Source organism: Malurus melanocephalus, unplaced genomic scaffold (assembly GCF_030028575.1).
Source record: "Malurus melanocephalus ecotype Western Australia unplaced genomic scaffold, MMel_1.1 scaffold_457, whole genome shotgun sequence".
Taxonomy (NCBI): Eukaryota; Metazoa; Chordata; class Aves; order Passeriformes; family Maluridae; genus Malurus; species Malurus melanocephalus.
Genome location: NW_026623689.1, coordinates 216,943 through 233,329, shown reverse-complemented (window position 1 = coordinate 233,329; position 16,387 = coordinate 216,943). Strand labels below are relative to the sequence as shown.

General features: G+C 54.0%; 2 protein-coding genes across 3 annotated transcripts in view; one reads left to right on the top strand and one right to left on the bottom strand.

Moving 5' to 3' along the window:
• DUOX2 (dual oxidase 2) overlaps positions 1-16,387 on the bottom strand; it is a 26,544-nt gene that overhangs the window by 5,042 nt on the left and 5,115 nt on the right. Inside the window, exons 1-24 of one of the 2 annotated variants that reach the window (XM_057380533.1) lie at positions 16,177-16,263; positions 13,489-13,583; positions 12,643-12,726; positions 11,088-11,252; positions 10,303-10,490; positions 9,075-9,276; positions 8,382-8,548; positions 8,238-8,298; positions 8,012-8,108; positions 7,746-7,833; positions 7,288-7,390; positions 6,903-7,066; positions 6,281-6,447; positions 6,004-6,122; positions 5,095-5,232; positions 4,769-4,882; positions 3,995-4,197; positions 3,635-3,820; positions 3,000-3,225; positions 2,332-2,425; positions 1,953-2,128; positions 1,627-1,696; positions 1,122-1,217; positions 19-197 (exon numbers count right to left, since the gene is read on the bottom strand). In XM_057380533.1, coding sequence (XP_057236516.1) covers positions 19-197; positions 1,122-1,217; positions 1,627-1,696; positions 1,953-2,128; positions 2,332-2,425; positions 3,000-3,225; positions 3,635-3,820; positions 3,995-4,197; positions 4,769-4,882; positions 5,095-5,232; positions 6,004-6,122; positions 6,281-6,447; positions 6,903-7,066; positions 7,288-7,390; positions 7,746-7,833; positions 8,012-8,108; positions 8,238-8,298; positions 8,382-8,548; positions 9,075-9,276; positions 10,303-10,490; positions 11,088-11,252; positions 12,643-12,726; positions 13,489-13,537 — 3,136 coding nt within the window. In that variant the 5' untranslated portion in view covers positions 13,538-13,583; positions 16,177-16,263. Of the gene's footprint in view, positions 1-18; positions 198-1,121; positions 1,218-1,626; positions 1,697-1,952; positions 2,129-2,331; positions 2,426-2,999; positions 3,226-3,634; positions 3,821-3,994; positions 4,198-4,768; positions 4,883-5,094; positions 5,233-6,003; positions 6,123-6,280; positions 6,448-6,902; positions 7,067-7,287; positions 7,391-7,745; positions 7,834-8,011; positions 8,109-8,237; positions 8,299-8,381; positions 8,549-9,074; positions 9,277-10,302; positions 10,491-11,087; positions 11,253-12,642; positions 12,727-13,488; positions 13,584-16,176; positions 16,264-16,387 lie in introns of those variants that run through there. The other variant, XM_057380532.1, reaches the window with a different exon arrangement.
• Positions 16,317-16,387, top strand: part of DUOXA2 (dual oxidase maturation factor 2) — an 8,298-nt gene continuing 8,227 nt past the window's right edge. The window contains exon 1 of the mRNA XM_057380535.1: positions 16,317-16,349. The gene's annotated coding sequence lies outside the window, so the exon portion shown is untranslated. The remainder of the gene's footprint in view (positions 16,350-16,387) is intronic.

Sequence of the window (16,387 nt, the reverse complement as noted above, 5' to 3'; positions counted from 1 at the left end):
CACTGGGTGGACACTCACAGTAGGCTCTCTCTGCGAAGACGCCGGCAGTGATGGCAGAGAAGAGGACGACGCAGACGATGTGGCGCCGATAATTCTCAACGAAGCGCTTGAAGTCCTGCATCTTCTGCTGAACTCTGCTCCTCTCATATTTCTTCCTCTGTGCTTCCGTGTACAGATGCACCTGGTACTGGTTCGTCCTGGCAAGCACAGGAGTGCAAACACACTGGTTTGTCCTGGCAAACACACTGGTTTGTCCTGGCAAACACATTGGTTTGTCCTGGCAAACACATTGGTTTGTCCTGGCAAACACAGTGTGAGGTTTCCCCAGAAATGAATGGCTCGGGGCCCACGGTTGGACTTCCTCCCACAGTGCCATGACGACCTCTGCTCATCAGATAAGGGAGTGACCTGCAGAGCACACCATCAGAGGGTGATCTCAGGTCAGCCTGCTCTACAAATCCTCCAAAAACTGAGAACAAATGTGGAGACAGTGACTCACAAATGAAACCATAGATTAGAACTGCAAAACATAATTGCATAGCAATATTCCACTCTCAAAAATCATCCCACAAAAGAGAAATTTCCTTAATAGGTGCAATTGAGGCAAACAAACCAAACAAACCCTAGCCCTAACCCTAACACTAATCCTAACCCTAAATGTAACCCTAACCATAACCCTAACCCTAACCAACCCCATACCCTAACCCTAACCCTAGCCCTAACCCTCACCCTAACCATCAATAACAACGGCTGAATTGCTTCCTTGATGAAATACTTGCTGCAGGGAGGACCAAATTCTCTCTTGAAGCTCTTGTAGGCAGCCCAGGTGAACCAGCAGCATCCCAAGGGGCAGAGGAGCACAGGCAGACAAGACCCCTCTCTAAAAACCACCATCCAACCTTTGGAGTTGGCCACTTCATTTGTGTTTTTTTGTAGAGGCACATCACCCAGACTCAGATACGGCACTGTCCGCCAGGATGGGACTGTTCCTGTAGCTCCTTGGCCAGTGAGTGCCCCCTTGGAGCAGCACCATTTGATTGGAGGGCTACCCAGTCTGATATGGAGATGTGAGAAACAGGCTGAGCCTGAGCCCCAGAGGCACAGCTGGAGAGGGGACTCACTTTCGTCCTGGTCTCTTCCTCAGTTCTTGCCCTTTATGCTCCACGTAGTAACCCCCAGTGTCCAGATTTGGGTCTTTCTTGTCCTCTGAGATGGTTCTGTGGAAAGAGAGCTATGTCTAGCCTGAAGCTTGCAAAATTTTCCCCTTTTCTCCACTTCCATCTCAGGCTTGGCTGGGAACGTGTCCAGCTCTTCCCCACAAGCCTGCTTGCATTAACTTTAYTTGCACATGGTCTGGATTCACTCCATGATAAGCCTTCCCTCTGAGAAGCAAGGCAAGACTCCCCTGTCCACACAGAGGATGCTCAGGGCTCTGCTGGAGGCAGTTCCTCCCCTCTGGCTGTGCCTGGGAGGAGGAGCCCCACTGCACCTCCCACCCTTCCCCAGCACTGGGAGTTCCAGCATCTCGGTGGGAGTATTTGTTGGAAGGGTTGGGGTGAAGGAYCGATGTGAGCCAGGGCAGAAAGAGAAGGAATAGCAACAGGGACACTAAGAAGGAGAGCTTACCCTTTCGGCTCTTTCTTTCTTATGAAGGAGACAGAGTTGTGCAGGTTTTGCTTGAGCACCTCAGGGACACCTTTGAGGAGCCAAAAGGACAAACAGCCATTCAGAGAGTGCAAGACAAAGTTTGGGAATCTGCTGTGGGCAGGAGGAAGCTCCGAAGTGACCCAAACGTGCCACACATGAAGCAACAGGTGATGCCCCATTACTGCCATTACTGTAGTTGGGTTAGGGAGACTGATGGGCCAGGATTTGAGAGTTCCATGTTGGGTGCTGCCCGTTGTCCCCAGCCTTGCAGGACCTGGGATGACCCCCTGCTCGTGCCCACTGACCTTTGACACAGAGCTGGGTGAGCCGAAGCTCRCTGTCGTGATCCCGCAGCATGTAGTGGAAATTCTCCCATGTCAGCTCATCCTTGTCCTGAAAGCCCGAGGCCTGGAACATGGACTCGGTCACCTGCTCTGCCTGCTCTCTTGACAGGCAGTTGTTGGAGATCTCAATGAAGGACCTGGAGCGAGATGGGAACATCAGCTGAGTCCCTCAAATAATGCAGAGCAGAGTCCCAGAACAGTTTCRTGGGAGAAATGGGCTCTTGGTTGTGAGTGTTGAGCCCGTGGGCTTCTTGGGGCCTGAAGCACAGAAACTGGGAGGTGCTCCTGAAGACATGTCTATAAACCTTGTGAAAACATTATGAGAGAGAAGGAAGAGTACCTGAGCATCCTCAGAAACTCCTCTTTGGACAGGAACCCATTCTCATCCATGTCATACATCCTGAACATCACCTTGGACTTCTCTTCTGGGGACCCTGGTAGGGAGGGAGAGRGGCAAAGTAAGAACAAGATCCTATTTTCTTCAATAAAGATTCTTTGGTATGTTGTTTTGAGGGTCTGGACATGCAGCAGTGAAACCTCACCCTTCCACTTGACTCCCAAGTAACTCTCAAGGTGAAATATTGGATAGATATGCAATTTTGCTTGTGCAGGATTTTGAAAAGTCTAAATGTGCTTTAGCACAACAATGAGTTTTCTGGGAGCTGTTTTGATTGAATCTGCCATTCAACATTTCCCCTCTGAGYCCATCTTTCCTGTGGTCATTTCGGGAGAATGGGGTATGTCTCAAGTACAGGATACACAGTCCATTCAGCAGACATATCTGTGGTGGTGGAAAACAGCTGCCCTCCTGAGCCATCTTCCAGAAAAAAACAATTACATGGTCATGCCCCATAACCCGAGCTGAAGCTGTCCTGAGTGAAGGGAATTTGAAGCTATAGCAGTGTCTGCAGGTTGTCCTGCTGGGTGAATCTCGTCCTCCGCTCTGCCAGAGCCTGGAAACGGGACCAGGGGCAGCAGGCAGAGGCATTAACCAGCTCCAGCTCCCACCTTTCATGAAGACCACCAAGATGTCCAGAAATTCCCRGAAAGAGATGTAGCCGTTGCCATCTTTGTCAGCCAGGGAGAACATGGAGTCCACAAACATGGAGTGGGCCTTGAGCCCCAGGGCTTCAGCAAACTCAGCCCTGGTCAGCTCACACATTAGAGACTCCCTTGTCTTCTGGGACGATTCAAAGCTGAGCTCCCCCGCGTCAGATCTGTCAATGTCCAGCACCTGCAGGTGGTGTCCCACAAAAGAAATCTTGTGAGAGATGTCAGAGCAGACAGCTATTGTTTCCTTTCTGACCTATTGCACAAAGACTGCTGGCTCCCTGGCACAAAACTCGTGGCAGATACCAAGGGAAAGTTCCATGTCTCCTGCACAATGTGACTTTTCACACCCCACACAACTGACCACTCTGGACAATGTTACATCATCCARAAGTCTCTTTGCTACTTCAGATGCTTGTGTCACTGCAGCAGATCTCTCTTTGTCCTCTGCAAAGGAAAATGTCCTTGGTTCTGGGAGTATTGGCAGCTTCCTTGAGTGTGGCTTACAGCTCTTACAGAGAACACCAGCTCCAACATCCATTGCTTAATCAGAAATACCTTCTCCCACACATCACCTCTTCACCTCTACACACCTGAGCAAACAGGTGCCTGAAGAAAGTCTCCAGAATTTGTTTCCTCTGCTCCTGGGTGACTGCTYGTTTCATCAGGCTCTGCTCCTTCATCTCAGACAGATGCAGGTCAAAGCTGCTCTCCTTCAAGCAGTCTCGTAGCTTCCCGACAAAGGTATTCCTCTCGGCCTGGTCGCTAAAGAGCAGCACCTGCAAAGGACCCAGAGGCTCAGATCCACGGTATTTGCAGGACCCAGTGGTTCTCAGGAGGCCAGAACCTCCCTTCAAGGACATACACTGCTCCCAGTGCCCTCAGCTGAGTGGCACAGAAGACCTTGGAGGGTCCAGGGGAGGGTGTCATACCCCAGGCACCATGGCACTCACCAGGTCGTACTCCTTGGGGCTCTTCAGGAGCAGAGCTTTGTTCCCTTTGTTGTTGGAAAGGATCACCTCCACTCTTTGGTGGGCTTTCAGGTTGATGCYCCGGAGCACAGACCCTCTGCTATCCAGCACTTTGAGCACTTTGTCACATTGGAGTTGAATGTAGACAGGAGAGTTGTCTGTCTTGGGCCCGTGCCACTCCATGGCTGGCAGGAGAGAGCACAGAACTCAGCTGGAGAGACTCCTACTCATCCCAAAACCTCCTTCATCAAGGTGCAGTTTGCATGTGACTACATGAGCAGTCACATCCAAAAGAAATAATGATGGTCTCCTAACTGCAGAGCTCAAGCACATGGACAGGAAGAATATAAACTATGGAGGGAGGGAGGAGTACAGACTATGGAGGCAGGGAGGGAGGGAGGATTTTTCCAGAGTCCAGAGCAAGGAGACACAGCGCCTTCCCTGGAGCTACTGGTAAAATGACACAGGTTTCCTTCAGGCAAAGTGATCTGGGGGTTCACAGGATGACTCAGGTTGGAAGGCTGTCCTGCCCAAGGTAGAACCAGCCACAGGGTGGTTTGCTCAAGGCTTTATCTGCTCAGGTCTTGGATAAGATGGGCTACCAAGCTCTCTGGGCTCCCTGCTCCCCTGTTTGACTATGCTCCTGGGGAAACAGTTTTTCCTTGCATCTCATATGGATGTAAGCCACAGGCCCAGCCTGCCCTGCTCTGAGCCCTGGCTGCAGCAGCATCCCCAGGATTGACAGTGTCACCTCACCGTGCACCACCTCGCCGGACACCTCCCTGCGCACGCTGGTGCTCTGCTTCTTCTGCAGCTTCTTGAAATCTCTCTTGCGGAACGCGGCGACAACCCAGGCAACGAACAGAGTCACTGGGGACACGTGGAGAAGGAGGTGTGACACATCACAACGATCCTTCCCGCTTTCAGCTCCCTCCCTCCCCAGGGGCCCCACCATCCCAAGCACCTCCGGAGTGACCCGGACTCAGCTGCTCCTGCTGGAGGCGCTTTGTCCGTGGACGCTCAGCCCCTTTCCCTGGTGGGGAGGTGGAAGAGGARAAGGGTTAAGAAACAGAGTGACAAACCCAAGGGCAGACAGCAGAGGACAACGATGATGATCCCGAAGCCTGCGCCGCTGCCTGCAAAGTAGTCCAGCACCATCATGGGCGTGCAGGTGGCCAAGTGTYGAGCTGTCAGCTGCTGGGGCTGGGGGCACGGGTCCCCTGCAAGGGGGGACAGGCTGTGAGTGTCATTGACCTTGTACCCATCTCACCTGCATGGCCCCCAGGAATCTCTGCATTCAGACGCTGATGGGGCTCATGGCTGAGTGATCCAGKGAGCGCTGCAAAACTGGGGTGCTTGAGTTGAACTCCAGATCTTGGGACAGCCTTTGAGTTTGGGTTAAACCTTTGCCTGCCACAGCAAACCAAGCACAGAACTGGACTCGAGCGCTCTGGAGGTTCAGCACCATCACCTCTCCTGATGGGATGGGCTCAGCAAGAGGTACCCTGGGCCATGGCAAACTGAGGCTCAGGGCCTCTGCTCATCCACATGCTGCAAATCTAGGGAGGCTTCTTGGTGTGATTACAAGGAACGCACAGCAAGGGAACAAAAACATCTTGCGAGGGCTGGAGTGTGACCCAAGTGAAATGCTCACAGTAAATGGGAAGGGTGTGGCAGGATCCCAAGGGGAAAAGGCGTATTGCCAAACACAGTGATATGCATTTTCCCCTTGGGATCAGGCCTGCACTTCTGCCCTCTTTCAACATCTGCATTGGGCATTAACATCTTGCTCACAAGCAACCCTTGCATTTTGTGCTGATTTTGCTGACTCAGGGTCACAGCAGGTGTGAAACCTGCTTGAGAAACTCCAAACACGAGGTGTTCCCTGTGTCACTGCATCACCGGCTGCGTCACTGGGGTGGCTCTGCCCTCCATGCTGCCTTGCTGGAGCCATTTTCTCTCTGTGCCTGCCCATTGCATGGTGCACTCACCTTCTTTCCAGATGAACACATGGGGCTGGAGGTCCGTGGGTTTGGCATAGGTGACGGCAGTCAGAACATTGTGAAAGGTGGTGTTATGGATCTCTCTGATTTCCTCCTCTGTGAACAGCCTGAGGAAAAGAACGAGGGAACAAGTGGTGGCCCTGGGTGACACTGAGCAGCAACAGGAGGGAACTGAGGAAGCTGGAGGTGCTTTTTCCTCCAGCCCCAGTTTCCATGTGTTGCTGAGGTTTGCACAGCAGCTGCCAGATAGGGAGGAGGCTTTTACCCGTTCTTGGTGTTCTCAAACCAAAACCTGTCACCGTCACGCAGGCGCACGAACTGGTCCAGGATGATGGCAGACAAGAGGGAGCCATCAGGCTCCAGCATGGCTCCGGGGAGCAGCTCCAGCCCAGCCGTGTTGTTGGCATACAGGGCAGCGACCTTCTGCAGGACCTGGTGAGAAACCCCCGCCGCACACACGTGAGCACAGGGAATTCTGCCATGCGTCGGAAAGTCTTGGCAAAGCTTAGGAGGAGTGAGGAACGTGCATTTCCCAGGCATCCTACATCTGTGGGCTGGGAGGATGCCCCACACAACCTCAAGCTCTTGGCTTGAACTTGAGCAATGGAGCCTCAGTCCCAGAGCATCTCAGCTCTAGGAGGCGCAGAGTGCCGGGTGGCATGGGGGTTTAGCGCTGGGGCAGGATGGTTTATTTATGTGGTGTAATTACACAGCCCAATGCATGAATGAAAATTACAGTTACCCCCCTGCAGGCATGAAAATCAGCCAGGGCAAGACATGCACTGATCCTTCTCTTCCCCTGATGCTGCAGAATTCATTTCCTGCCTGGAATGTCCCATTGTCCTTTGTCCCATGCACATTCCTTGCCCAGAGTAGTTCCCTGTTACCTGTGGCTCCAGGTGCGGGGCAAGGTTTGACCAGTTTTGGAGAGGTTTCAGCCCAAACCGTTCCCGGGCTTGGTTGTAGGTTGGCAGGCCAAGGTCTCTCCCACGCTGGAGCCAGCTGGCCACGTAGTCGGTGCGGGAGTACTTGAGGGGCCCGTACCAGTAATCTGTGGGTGGATTTGCAGCCGTGGTGACGGCGAGGCAGAGCCGGAGGAGCCGCCCCAACAGCCACTGCCAGCCTCGTCCTCTGCCACGGGCTGTGCCAAACATGGACATCATCTCCATGCCCTCCCCAGAATGGCCCCACAGACACATTTCCTGTGTCCTGTACCTTCTCTGCCCCTCCATCACCAAAGGGTCCCCACCAAGGCACAGCTGTGGTACAGACCTTGGAGATCTTCCACCACGATGTTGTCTTCCCGTTCTGCGATCTGTGAGCTCATCCCCAGCAGCAGATTGTCCACATCCTCTGCCTGCTGCAGYCCGGGGCTCTGAGAGGACACGGGAAGAGTGAGTGATTCCTCTTGTATGACCGAGGATGGGAGGCAGCCCCACAGCCCTGAGCTGGTGCCCCCAGGGCTGCAGACTGTCGGCACAGGGGAACTGGGGGCATCTTCCAGGCTCATTTTCTCCACATCAGCTCAAAGTTGAGGTCTGAGCCTGACCAAGCTGAAGGCTGAGGATCCTGGACGGGAAAGATCTCTCATACCTGGTCTGGTTGTCATGCTCTGCCCCCACTTTCCCTTTCTGACCCCTGTGGGATCCCCCATAATACAGAACAAGGKATGAAGCCCCCTTGGCCAGCCTGTAACACCCTCAGGATGCCCGTGCTCCCTTCCCCTGTACCTCTCTGCTCCAGTAGCTGTTGCAGAGCCGCACTGCTGGGAACGAGCCACCRGAGCCAGACACATTCTGGAACCGGCACTTGGTGTCTCTGGAACAACAGAGGAGGATTAAAGCCACAGCCCTGAGCCAGGGCTGCCCAGAGCTGAYGGGCCTGGCTGTCCCAGCTGAGGGAGGACATGGGAAGGGACAGACACCATCCCTACAAAGGCCATCCCCACCCACCAGCCCAGCTCATCAGCCCTGCAATCCCGCAGGGCTGCTCCTACCTCYTGTAAACACCTGGAGGCACCATGGTGGCCAGGAACTGCCCCATGGCCGCTACGAACTCTGGCGACAGGCTGGGGTCCAGGTGCTGCTGGTACCCTGTGGGGCAGCAGCCAGGTTGGGGGGGAAAGGGGCCGAGCTCCCTCTCCCTCCCTCCCTCCCTCCCCAGCAGCAGCCACCTTCCCTGGATCCCTGCACCCAGCACTCCATGTCCTGCCCACCCCTCACCTCGGTACTCCGGGACCTGTGTCCCCAGCACAGCCGGCAGCCACTCGTACAGAACGATGCACTAGGGAACAGGGAAGCTGGATCAGGGCCAGGACCAGGCAGGATTTTGGGGTCCCAGAAGGGCTGGGGGGTCCCACCCTTCACCTGGAAAGTGGCGATGACCCTCTTGCGAGCGTGCTGGAAGAGATCCTCATCAGACCAGTTGGGRTGCTTCTGGGCCAGTGCCGCAGCCACGTGGTTGTGGTACCGAAACCAGGCGATGCTCTCCGCCTGCACAAAGGGGTTCTCATTCCCCCAGGCGCTGCCCAGGTCTGCAAGAGCCACCACCACTATCAGTGGGGGATGGCACCACGGGGTCTTGCTTTGCCCGTGGCTGGAGGARCACACCCAGCTCTGTGGACACAGCTCATTGTCCCCTTGTCCCCTTGTCCYCCTGGCCTTCCTTCCTCCCCCCCAAACCCGGCAACTCGAACGAGTGACAAGGTGCATCAGGCCCCCAGCGTGGACTGAAGGCTGGGAAGGTGAGGAATTCAAAGCAAGCTGMCAGCAGCAGCCCTTTTCCCCAGAGGAAGTCGCCCAGGATCAAAGCTGCTCTCTGACATTCCCTCCTGGGGATGTGGCCTTTGGGGTTCCTGGGGTGTCCTCGCTGGGGCTCAAATCTTCCTCCCCCTCGGGAAGCTGACTGCTCTCCCACAGCCCTTCTGCCCGTGTGTCCTGCCTCCCTGCATCCYCTGCCCTTTAGTCCTTCCTGGGGTCCACTCTGAGCTCAGCTCCAGGGACCTCCTCCTTCCTCCGCTCCCAGCCAAGGATGAGAAACCATCGCAAAGCCACCGTTACCGTAGATCCCTTGGGGACYGCCCTGTCCCGTGGACGGATCCAGTGCCTTCCACATGGGGACCTTCCCGTCTGTCTGCCTTGGGAGGCTCTTGCTGGGCCCTGATGCCAGCTGTCCCCCCGAGAAGCTCCTCAGGGCATCGCTCCAGGAGTGCGAGGGGCCGTAGATGGAGCTGCCRTCCAGCCAGCCCGTCACCTCGTTGGTCTAGGACAGGCATAGGGAGCAGGCATTAGCAGGGGCTGGGATTTCAGCAGAAAGGTGTGAAAAATAGGTCTGGAAAGCCCCAGTCTGTTTCTTTTGATCTGGGTTAATCTGGTTTTAACATGAGTTTTCAGAATGCAAATAAATACACAGACAATCTGTACAAACATCGGGAATTAATCCCAGGTACAGGAAAAGACCAGGTCCAGGCTTTTCAAAAGGACATTTGGGGTTGTTTTTTCCCCAGTTATTTTGTCTATGCACAGAAACAGACATCTGTGAGTCCCTGTGTAGCCTGGGATGGGACCAAACCATCTCTGGGGGAACCGAAAACATCGGACATGTCCCCTCTGACCTCGCAGCAGGAAATCCCATCATCCCGGCAGCATGATGAGTACCTCCCCTGCCAAATGTTTGCTTAGAAACATCCTTTTTTGTTCTGAAAACATGCTGCAGTGTCCATTTTTCTAAGCTTTCAAATGTTTCTAAAAACATTATTTACTAAACCAGTCTCATCAGGGTTTGCCATGTGCAAGACTCAGGGGGGTATTTCACTTTGGTGATTTTGGCTGGGAAGATCCCCAGCATGAAATAAATCTGGGGAACACCAGCAGCACAGCAAATCCCAGAGAAATTGGGGAAAACCTGGATTTATTTTCCAAAATTACTGAAATTCAGGGAAGCATTATAACTTTATGGCAGGGCCAGCTCAGCTTTGTGATACATTATTAAAGATAGGAGTTGGTGCCTAAAACAATGTGTGACAATTAACTGACCTAATTACATTTTCTTTGTCCAGGAAATGCTTTGACCTTGGGCAAACACGAGTGCTGCTCAATGTGAAACTTGGAGCTTGACTTTGGGTTCATTTCACCGATTCAAACACTTGAGAGATGTGTATTTTTAGGAAAACAGCGGTGCTCTCATTTTATTATTACAAACTCGTGTTTGTCGTGGCTACTGCAGATTCCGATGGTGGGTGAAGAGGAATTGAGATGAAAGGCAAAGAGCAGGAGAAAGCAGACCCACCTGTTCCCGGGGGTTGTTGGGGCTCTGTCCCGTCTCTGCTGCCCAGCGGATGCGCTGGAAGGGCAGCACCACATCTCCAGTGCCAGCAGGGTCGAACACCGGGTCTCCAGATGGRATGTAGATGTTGAGGAACTCAGCAGGACAGCCGGGTTTCTCTGTCTCCAGGATGTCCAGGAGCACATGGAAACCTGGCAAAGATGGAAACACGGTCAGCAGCTGGGAGGGCTGTCCCCAGCACCTGGCTGAGGGGACCACCGTGGTGCAAGGGCAATCCAGAGGGCAGAACAGGGCTTGGAGAAACTGGCCCAGTGGAACAAGATGACCATTGAGGTCCCTTCCAACCCAAACATTCTGGGATTCTGTGATTTCCCAGAGGCAGACATYGCCAGGCCTGGAGACCTAAGACCCCGCTGAGCTCCTGAGAGAGAGAAAAATCGGTTCCAATTTACAGCAGTTCAGGCCAGCATGGCTCTTGTCAGATCTTTCTGGTGTTTYTGCCATGGAGCAACTCCACTGCTAAAACAAATGAGGAAGCTCCCAAATAACAAATATCAGCACTTGGTGCAATTGGCAAAGATTACCAAAAATCCATAAAACCCCTCCTGGCTGGACATTGCTGTGGTACAGTGGTACCCAGGGATTTGTGKGTCTGATATCCACATGTGGGTCTGCTGTGGAGCGCTGGGTGACGAGCGCACCAATGCATGACCTCAGGTGTGCAAGAAACCAACATTTTTCCAGCCAAACCACCTTTTTTCCAGCCGATGTCAGGCCCCAGGTCTTACCGAAGAAGACAGCCATGGCTGTTGTGTTCCTGCGGGAGGGCAGCCCCGAGGGTCCCCGTGCCAGCGCGTTGCTGAGCTGGCGAGCGTTGGGCACGTGCGGCTCCTGCCATGCCTGGTACACKCCGTCTGCGTAGTTGGCCGGCAGGAGACGCAGCAGCCTGGCTCCTGCAGCACCAAAAAACATGGAATGGGGCCTCTGGGAGGCACAGCTGGTCCGGGACACACGCACATGTGTGCAGGTCCCAGAACAGAGCGAGAGGGTGGCATGGATTCTTAGAGCAGCCAAGAACACGCAAGTTTTGGTGTCATCACCCAAAACTTAATGCGACACTGGGATCAGTTCTATTAAAAGCCAGAGGGATCCTTCATCCCCTCTCTTCCTGTTGTCCTTATCTGTGTGCACCCCTGTTTCCTCCTGCAGGGCTGGGGTGGTGCTCCAGTGGTAACTGAAGCAATGCTGAGCTGCCCCACGTTGACTGTGTAATCCTACACGAGTTGGTGTTTGCCAGCCCCACAGGAAACAGGAGAGGGAACAGCCACAGAGGCAGCAAGACAAGTGTGAAGGGGAGGGAGAAACACCCTGACTTTGCATGTRCTGCAGGTCCCAACACCAAAAAGACCAGAGCAAGGAGGCCATTTCTCACTGACTTTGAAAGGCTTGTCACCAGTGTGGTGGGCTCCACTCACTGGAGCTCCCCAGAGCTGGRGGAAATCTTGAATTCCTGCCCTAGTTTGGGGCTTGGATTGCATATGCTGGTTTCCAAAAATTAAGGTSTGATCTGTCTYCTCTAGAAGARGAAGATCTGTTTTTTTCTGGCAGGYTTTGGTACTGCCAAAGGGCTGGTGGCACACAGTGTCATGTTGGAGAGCCATTYGGACTCAGAGGATGTGGCACGACTGCCACTGCACCTTGTGCCACTGTGTCACCAGATCAGTGACCAGCCTGGGCTGCCAGAAATGAGGATTCAGAATCTTCAGTGTTTTAAATAAGACCCTGCCTGATCTGCCCAGGCTCAGGGACAGCTGAGACCATGGTCAGGCTGTAGGCATGAGGAAGCAGTTCACCTCTGGCAGAGGGAAATCCCAAATGCCTCTCCCAGCACCGATCAGTTGCATGCTATCAGCTCTGTGCAGGGCAGAAAATCAATAGGTCCAGCATGGACTATGGATCCTTCCCTCTCCAGCCTTGTGTTGAATCCTGGTTGAACTGCACGCTGATTTTGGCCAAAGATGGCTTTTTGCAGCTCTAGGATCCCTGATCATCACAGAAACACCGAAAAGAGCTGGATCCTCCCTGCTCTGGAGATTCTGAGTGATCTCACAAAGGCACAGCTTTGCTCTGGGACTGATCCAACCCCAGCGTGGTCTGCAGATTGTGCCTGGGCAGCAGCTGCCAGTGGCAATGGCCAGTGTGGGCTGCCTGGGCTCCAACAGAGCTCTCAGTGCATCCAGGGAGGTGCCATTGTCTGCTCACCTCCCTGGCTCAGCTCAGAAAGATTTCTGTCTCAGCCACAAGGGACAGCTCACCCGGTGCCACCCCAGCATTGCCACTCACCCACGGAGCCGTGGCTGTGGTGCAGCAGGTTGTTGTACCACCCATCGTAGCGCTGCACCTCCCAGGAGATGCTCTCCTGCGCTCCTGGAAGAGACCAGACCCATTGGTGAGCAGCAAGAAAAAAGCATGAAACAGGCTTCTCCACTAGGGAATTATATTTATATTGTGATCTTTTCCCATATTCTTTCTGAAACTTTCTAAATACAGTTTTTTAGATAAGTTTTGCATTACTTTTGAGGGATAATAGCTAAAATTAGAAATTCATGTGGTCCTGATGTCTCCAGATCAATCTGTGGCCTCCACCAGTCTAATCCCAAAAGACATTCCTTTTTTCCTTCTCTCTCACAGRATCAGAGACCTCACCTTCTGACTCCTACAATGTCCATGTGAGTCAAGGAAAGACCTTGGCACTGCAGTTGTGCTTTTGTGTCAACATCAGTCTTGTTTCCTTCTTCTTAATTTTTATTAATTGTTATTATTTTTTACTTTTCTAATACTAGCAAAGACTTCCAGTTCCTGATTATAAGCTGCGTACTCGTCTCAACTGCAGTAGGGCAGTCTCTCAACCTGCACTTTGCTCCAATTTTTTATCTCCTCAAAAACTGCATCACAGAATCACAGAATCACAGAATCACAGAATCACAGAATCACAGAATCACAGAATGGTTTGGGTTGGAAGGGACCAAAACATCACCTGCTTTCATTTACCCTTCCATGGGCAGAGACACCTTCCMCTAGATGAGGCTGCTCTGAYAYGATGCCCTCTGGGTCAGAGGAAATTCCCCCAAGGGACAATCAGCTATCGAGGATCTCCCCTTGGGTTCCCTTCCCCGAAACCACACTTACCACCMAAAGTCCATGTCCCCACCAGAACCACAACCAAACTCCAGATCATCGCTGCAGGTTGTCACATCAGCCKCTGGGTCTTTGGGAGCAGGGACCTGCAAATGCAGAGGAGAGAGAGGGAACTGGAGGTTGGGAACGTGCACAGACCAAAACCTCAGCTCTTTTTTGCAGTTTTGCAGTTTCTGCTGCTGCCTCTGCCATCATCTGCCAGCAGTGTCTCCCAGTTTGGGCTGTGGGAAGTTGACAGGGGTCGTGTGAGATCTTGTCACCATGGGCAAGTTGTGTCAGGATGTGTCAGCTGACCTGAGAACACCTTCCTGCTCCAGCAGGACCAGTGGCCCTGCCTTGGGCTACTCCAGCTACAGACCCATAGCAGCGCCAGCTCCATCACAGAAAGCCCTTCTTTGCAGAAAAAGGCACATTTCAGCTGGGAATTTTTCTGGCCTTGACCCATCCAAGCAAWATCCAGCTGTGAACACAATGGAGAAGCCCCAGCACACACTCAGACATCCCAAAGAGTGCAAGAGCTGCAGACAAGACAGGTTGATCCCCTCTGAGCTAGCCTGACGGCCACTCCTCCTGACTAGACTCTCTCACGATGTTTTATCACCTCCCTTTCCACAAAAGCCCTGGATCCAGAGCAGATTTCATCACTGGGAGCTGAACCGTTAAAATCCCAGGCAAGAAACCTGGCAGAGGAGGGGAATCCCCATCCCTGAACAGTGAAATGATTTACAGTCATTGCCTTTCCATGCACAGAAATGCCAAAACTAAATTTAATTCCAAGACAGGGTTTTCCACCAAATATGGGTCTTTCCTGCTGTTTCAGTGTGTATCCAAAGACCAGCACTGTTTCAGAAGAGTTTTGTGCTGCCAAAGGACTCAGCAAAGTACAGGTTTCAGCTTTTCCTTTACCACTCTGTCACATCCAAAGTGACGGTTCTAATATTTTTTCATTATTTTAATTAAAACTTTAAGAAAATCTGTCTTACACATTACCAGCTCTTCTCATAGAGTTCCAGCAGAACAAGCACGTTAAAATTCCTTCTCTCACCAAGCACACCACCCTTTTCCTCAGATTTGGGTATTGTTTTTATCCCAAGCCATGAGATGAGACACCAGTTCTCGCGAACCCTTTATGTGTCCATACCCAGCAATTAAAATCCACTTACTGCCTTATCAGTCTAAGACTTTGGAGGTTTTCCAGTCTGGATCACAGCCAATGTGATGCAGTAACAGTGGCAATCTTGCTCCAAAAAACTAAGTTGGACCACAGACGCCTGAGGGTCTTTTCTGCCAAAATGGACCTTTTCTTGCAGCCTGACATTGGAAGCCCATGGTGCAGCTTGYTGAGGGAAAGCTCAGCAAGTGTGGGTTAGTTCCACAGCCTTATCTGCTTTCCAGAAATATTGTACTGATGGCCCCTCCCAGACTTTGCTTTTCCATAGATGCCCTGGGCCACCTTCTAAAAGTCCTTCCCTCCCTCTGCATCTGGTGAAATTCAGCTTTCAGCCATGTCTTGTCCCATCAGAGAGGATCCCGGTGCCCAGTCAAAGCCTGGAGTTTCACACCCCTCCAAAAACCATGTGTCAGATAGTGCAAACACACAWCTTCCACACAGCGAGGACCTCCTGTTCCACCTGGTCCCAGAAGATTTGGCTCCCCTAAAGCAAGGGCTTCAGCCTCCAAGTGTCCTGGGATTGTGGAACACAGCAGCATCCTGCGAGGTCATCAGCCCCAGTGCAGAACCTGAGTATGGTCACAGAGAGAGGACAGTGGATCCAAGACATTCCAGACGCCTGATCCCTACGGTTCTTGTGAGTCACAGCAAATTTCCATCTGTTCCCAGTGCTGGTGGGACACACTCGGGGGCTGCTGCCTTCCCCCACGCATCACTCGCTCCTGGGATTTCAGAAAAGGCTCCGTCTCCCCACCCGGGATTCCAGAGAATCCCAGACGTGCTCACACTCCACAGACACCCTGCACACAGGGGCCAGCAGGGTCTCCAGCTGATGCCCCCAGGGCCCGGAGCACAGCGGGGACTCGGTCGCCTGGAGGGACATGAGGGATGCCCGCCTGTCCCTGCGGTGTCTCCACGCAGGGACCCGCTCTGCCCCATCTGTGCCTGCTCTGTGCGAGGCTCCACCGCACCCTGCAGGTGAGGACACGCACGGCCCCATCCCACCCTCTCACGCATCACCCGGAGCCCCCAGCCCTCGGGACGGGCAGCGACATTGGGRACACGGCCCGACCCGTCCGTCCCCACGGCACGGCCCCATCCCAAAGCGTCCCCGCAGCAGGAGAAAGGAGAAGCAGCGCCAGCCCCTGTCGCCTCCACGAGTGACAACAGCAGCGCGTGTATGGCCCCGACTGCCGCGTCCCCGAGCGGGGCAGGGGTGTCCCGCAGCTTCCGTGCAAGCGGGAACACGCGTGGCCCCGATCCCTCAGTCCCCCCGCCGCAGGCAGAGACTTGCGAATCCCCAAATCCTTCTCCCTCCCTTTTCTCCACGCAAGCGGGGACACGCGCGTCCCCGATCCCCCAAATCTCCCCTCACAGGCGGATTCCTTAGAGCCCCCAAGCAGGCGCTCCACGCGTGTCCCGATCCCCCCCGCAGGCGGTGCCACGCGTGTCCCCGKCCCCGSAYKGACCCCGTCCCCMGCAGGCGGTGTCCCCGTCCCCGCACTGACCCCGTCCAGTGTCCCGGTCGTGTCCCGCGTGTCCCGGTCTCACCTGCGCGGCGCGGCGGAGTGCGGCGGCCCGGGCGGTGCCGGGGGTTACATAGGGCCCGCGCCCGCCGCCGCCTATAAGAGCGCGGTGCCGAGCCCGAGCCGCCGCCCGCGGAGCAGCAGAGCAGCCGCAGGTAGGTGGAGGTGGGAGGGGGCGGCCGCCCATCCCCCG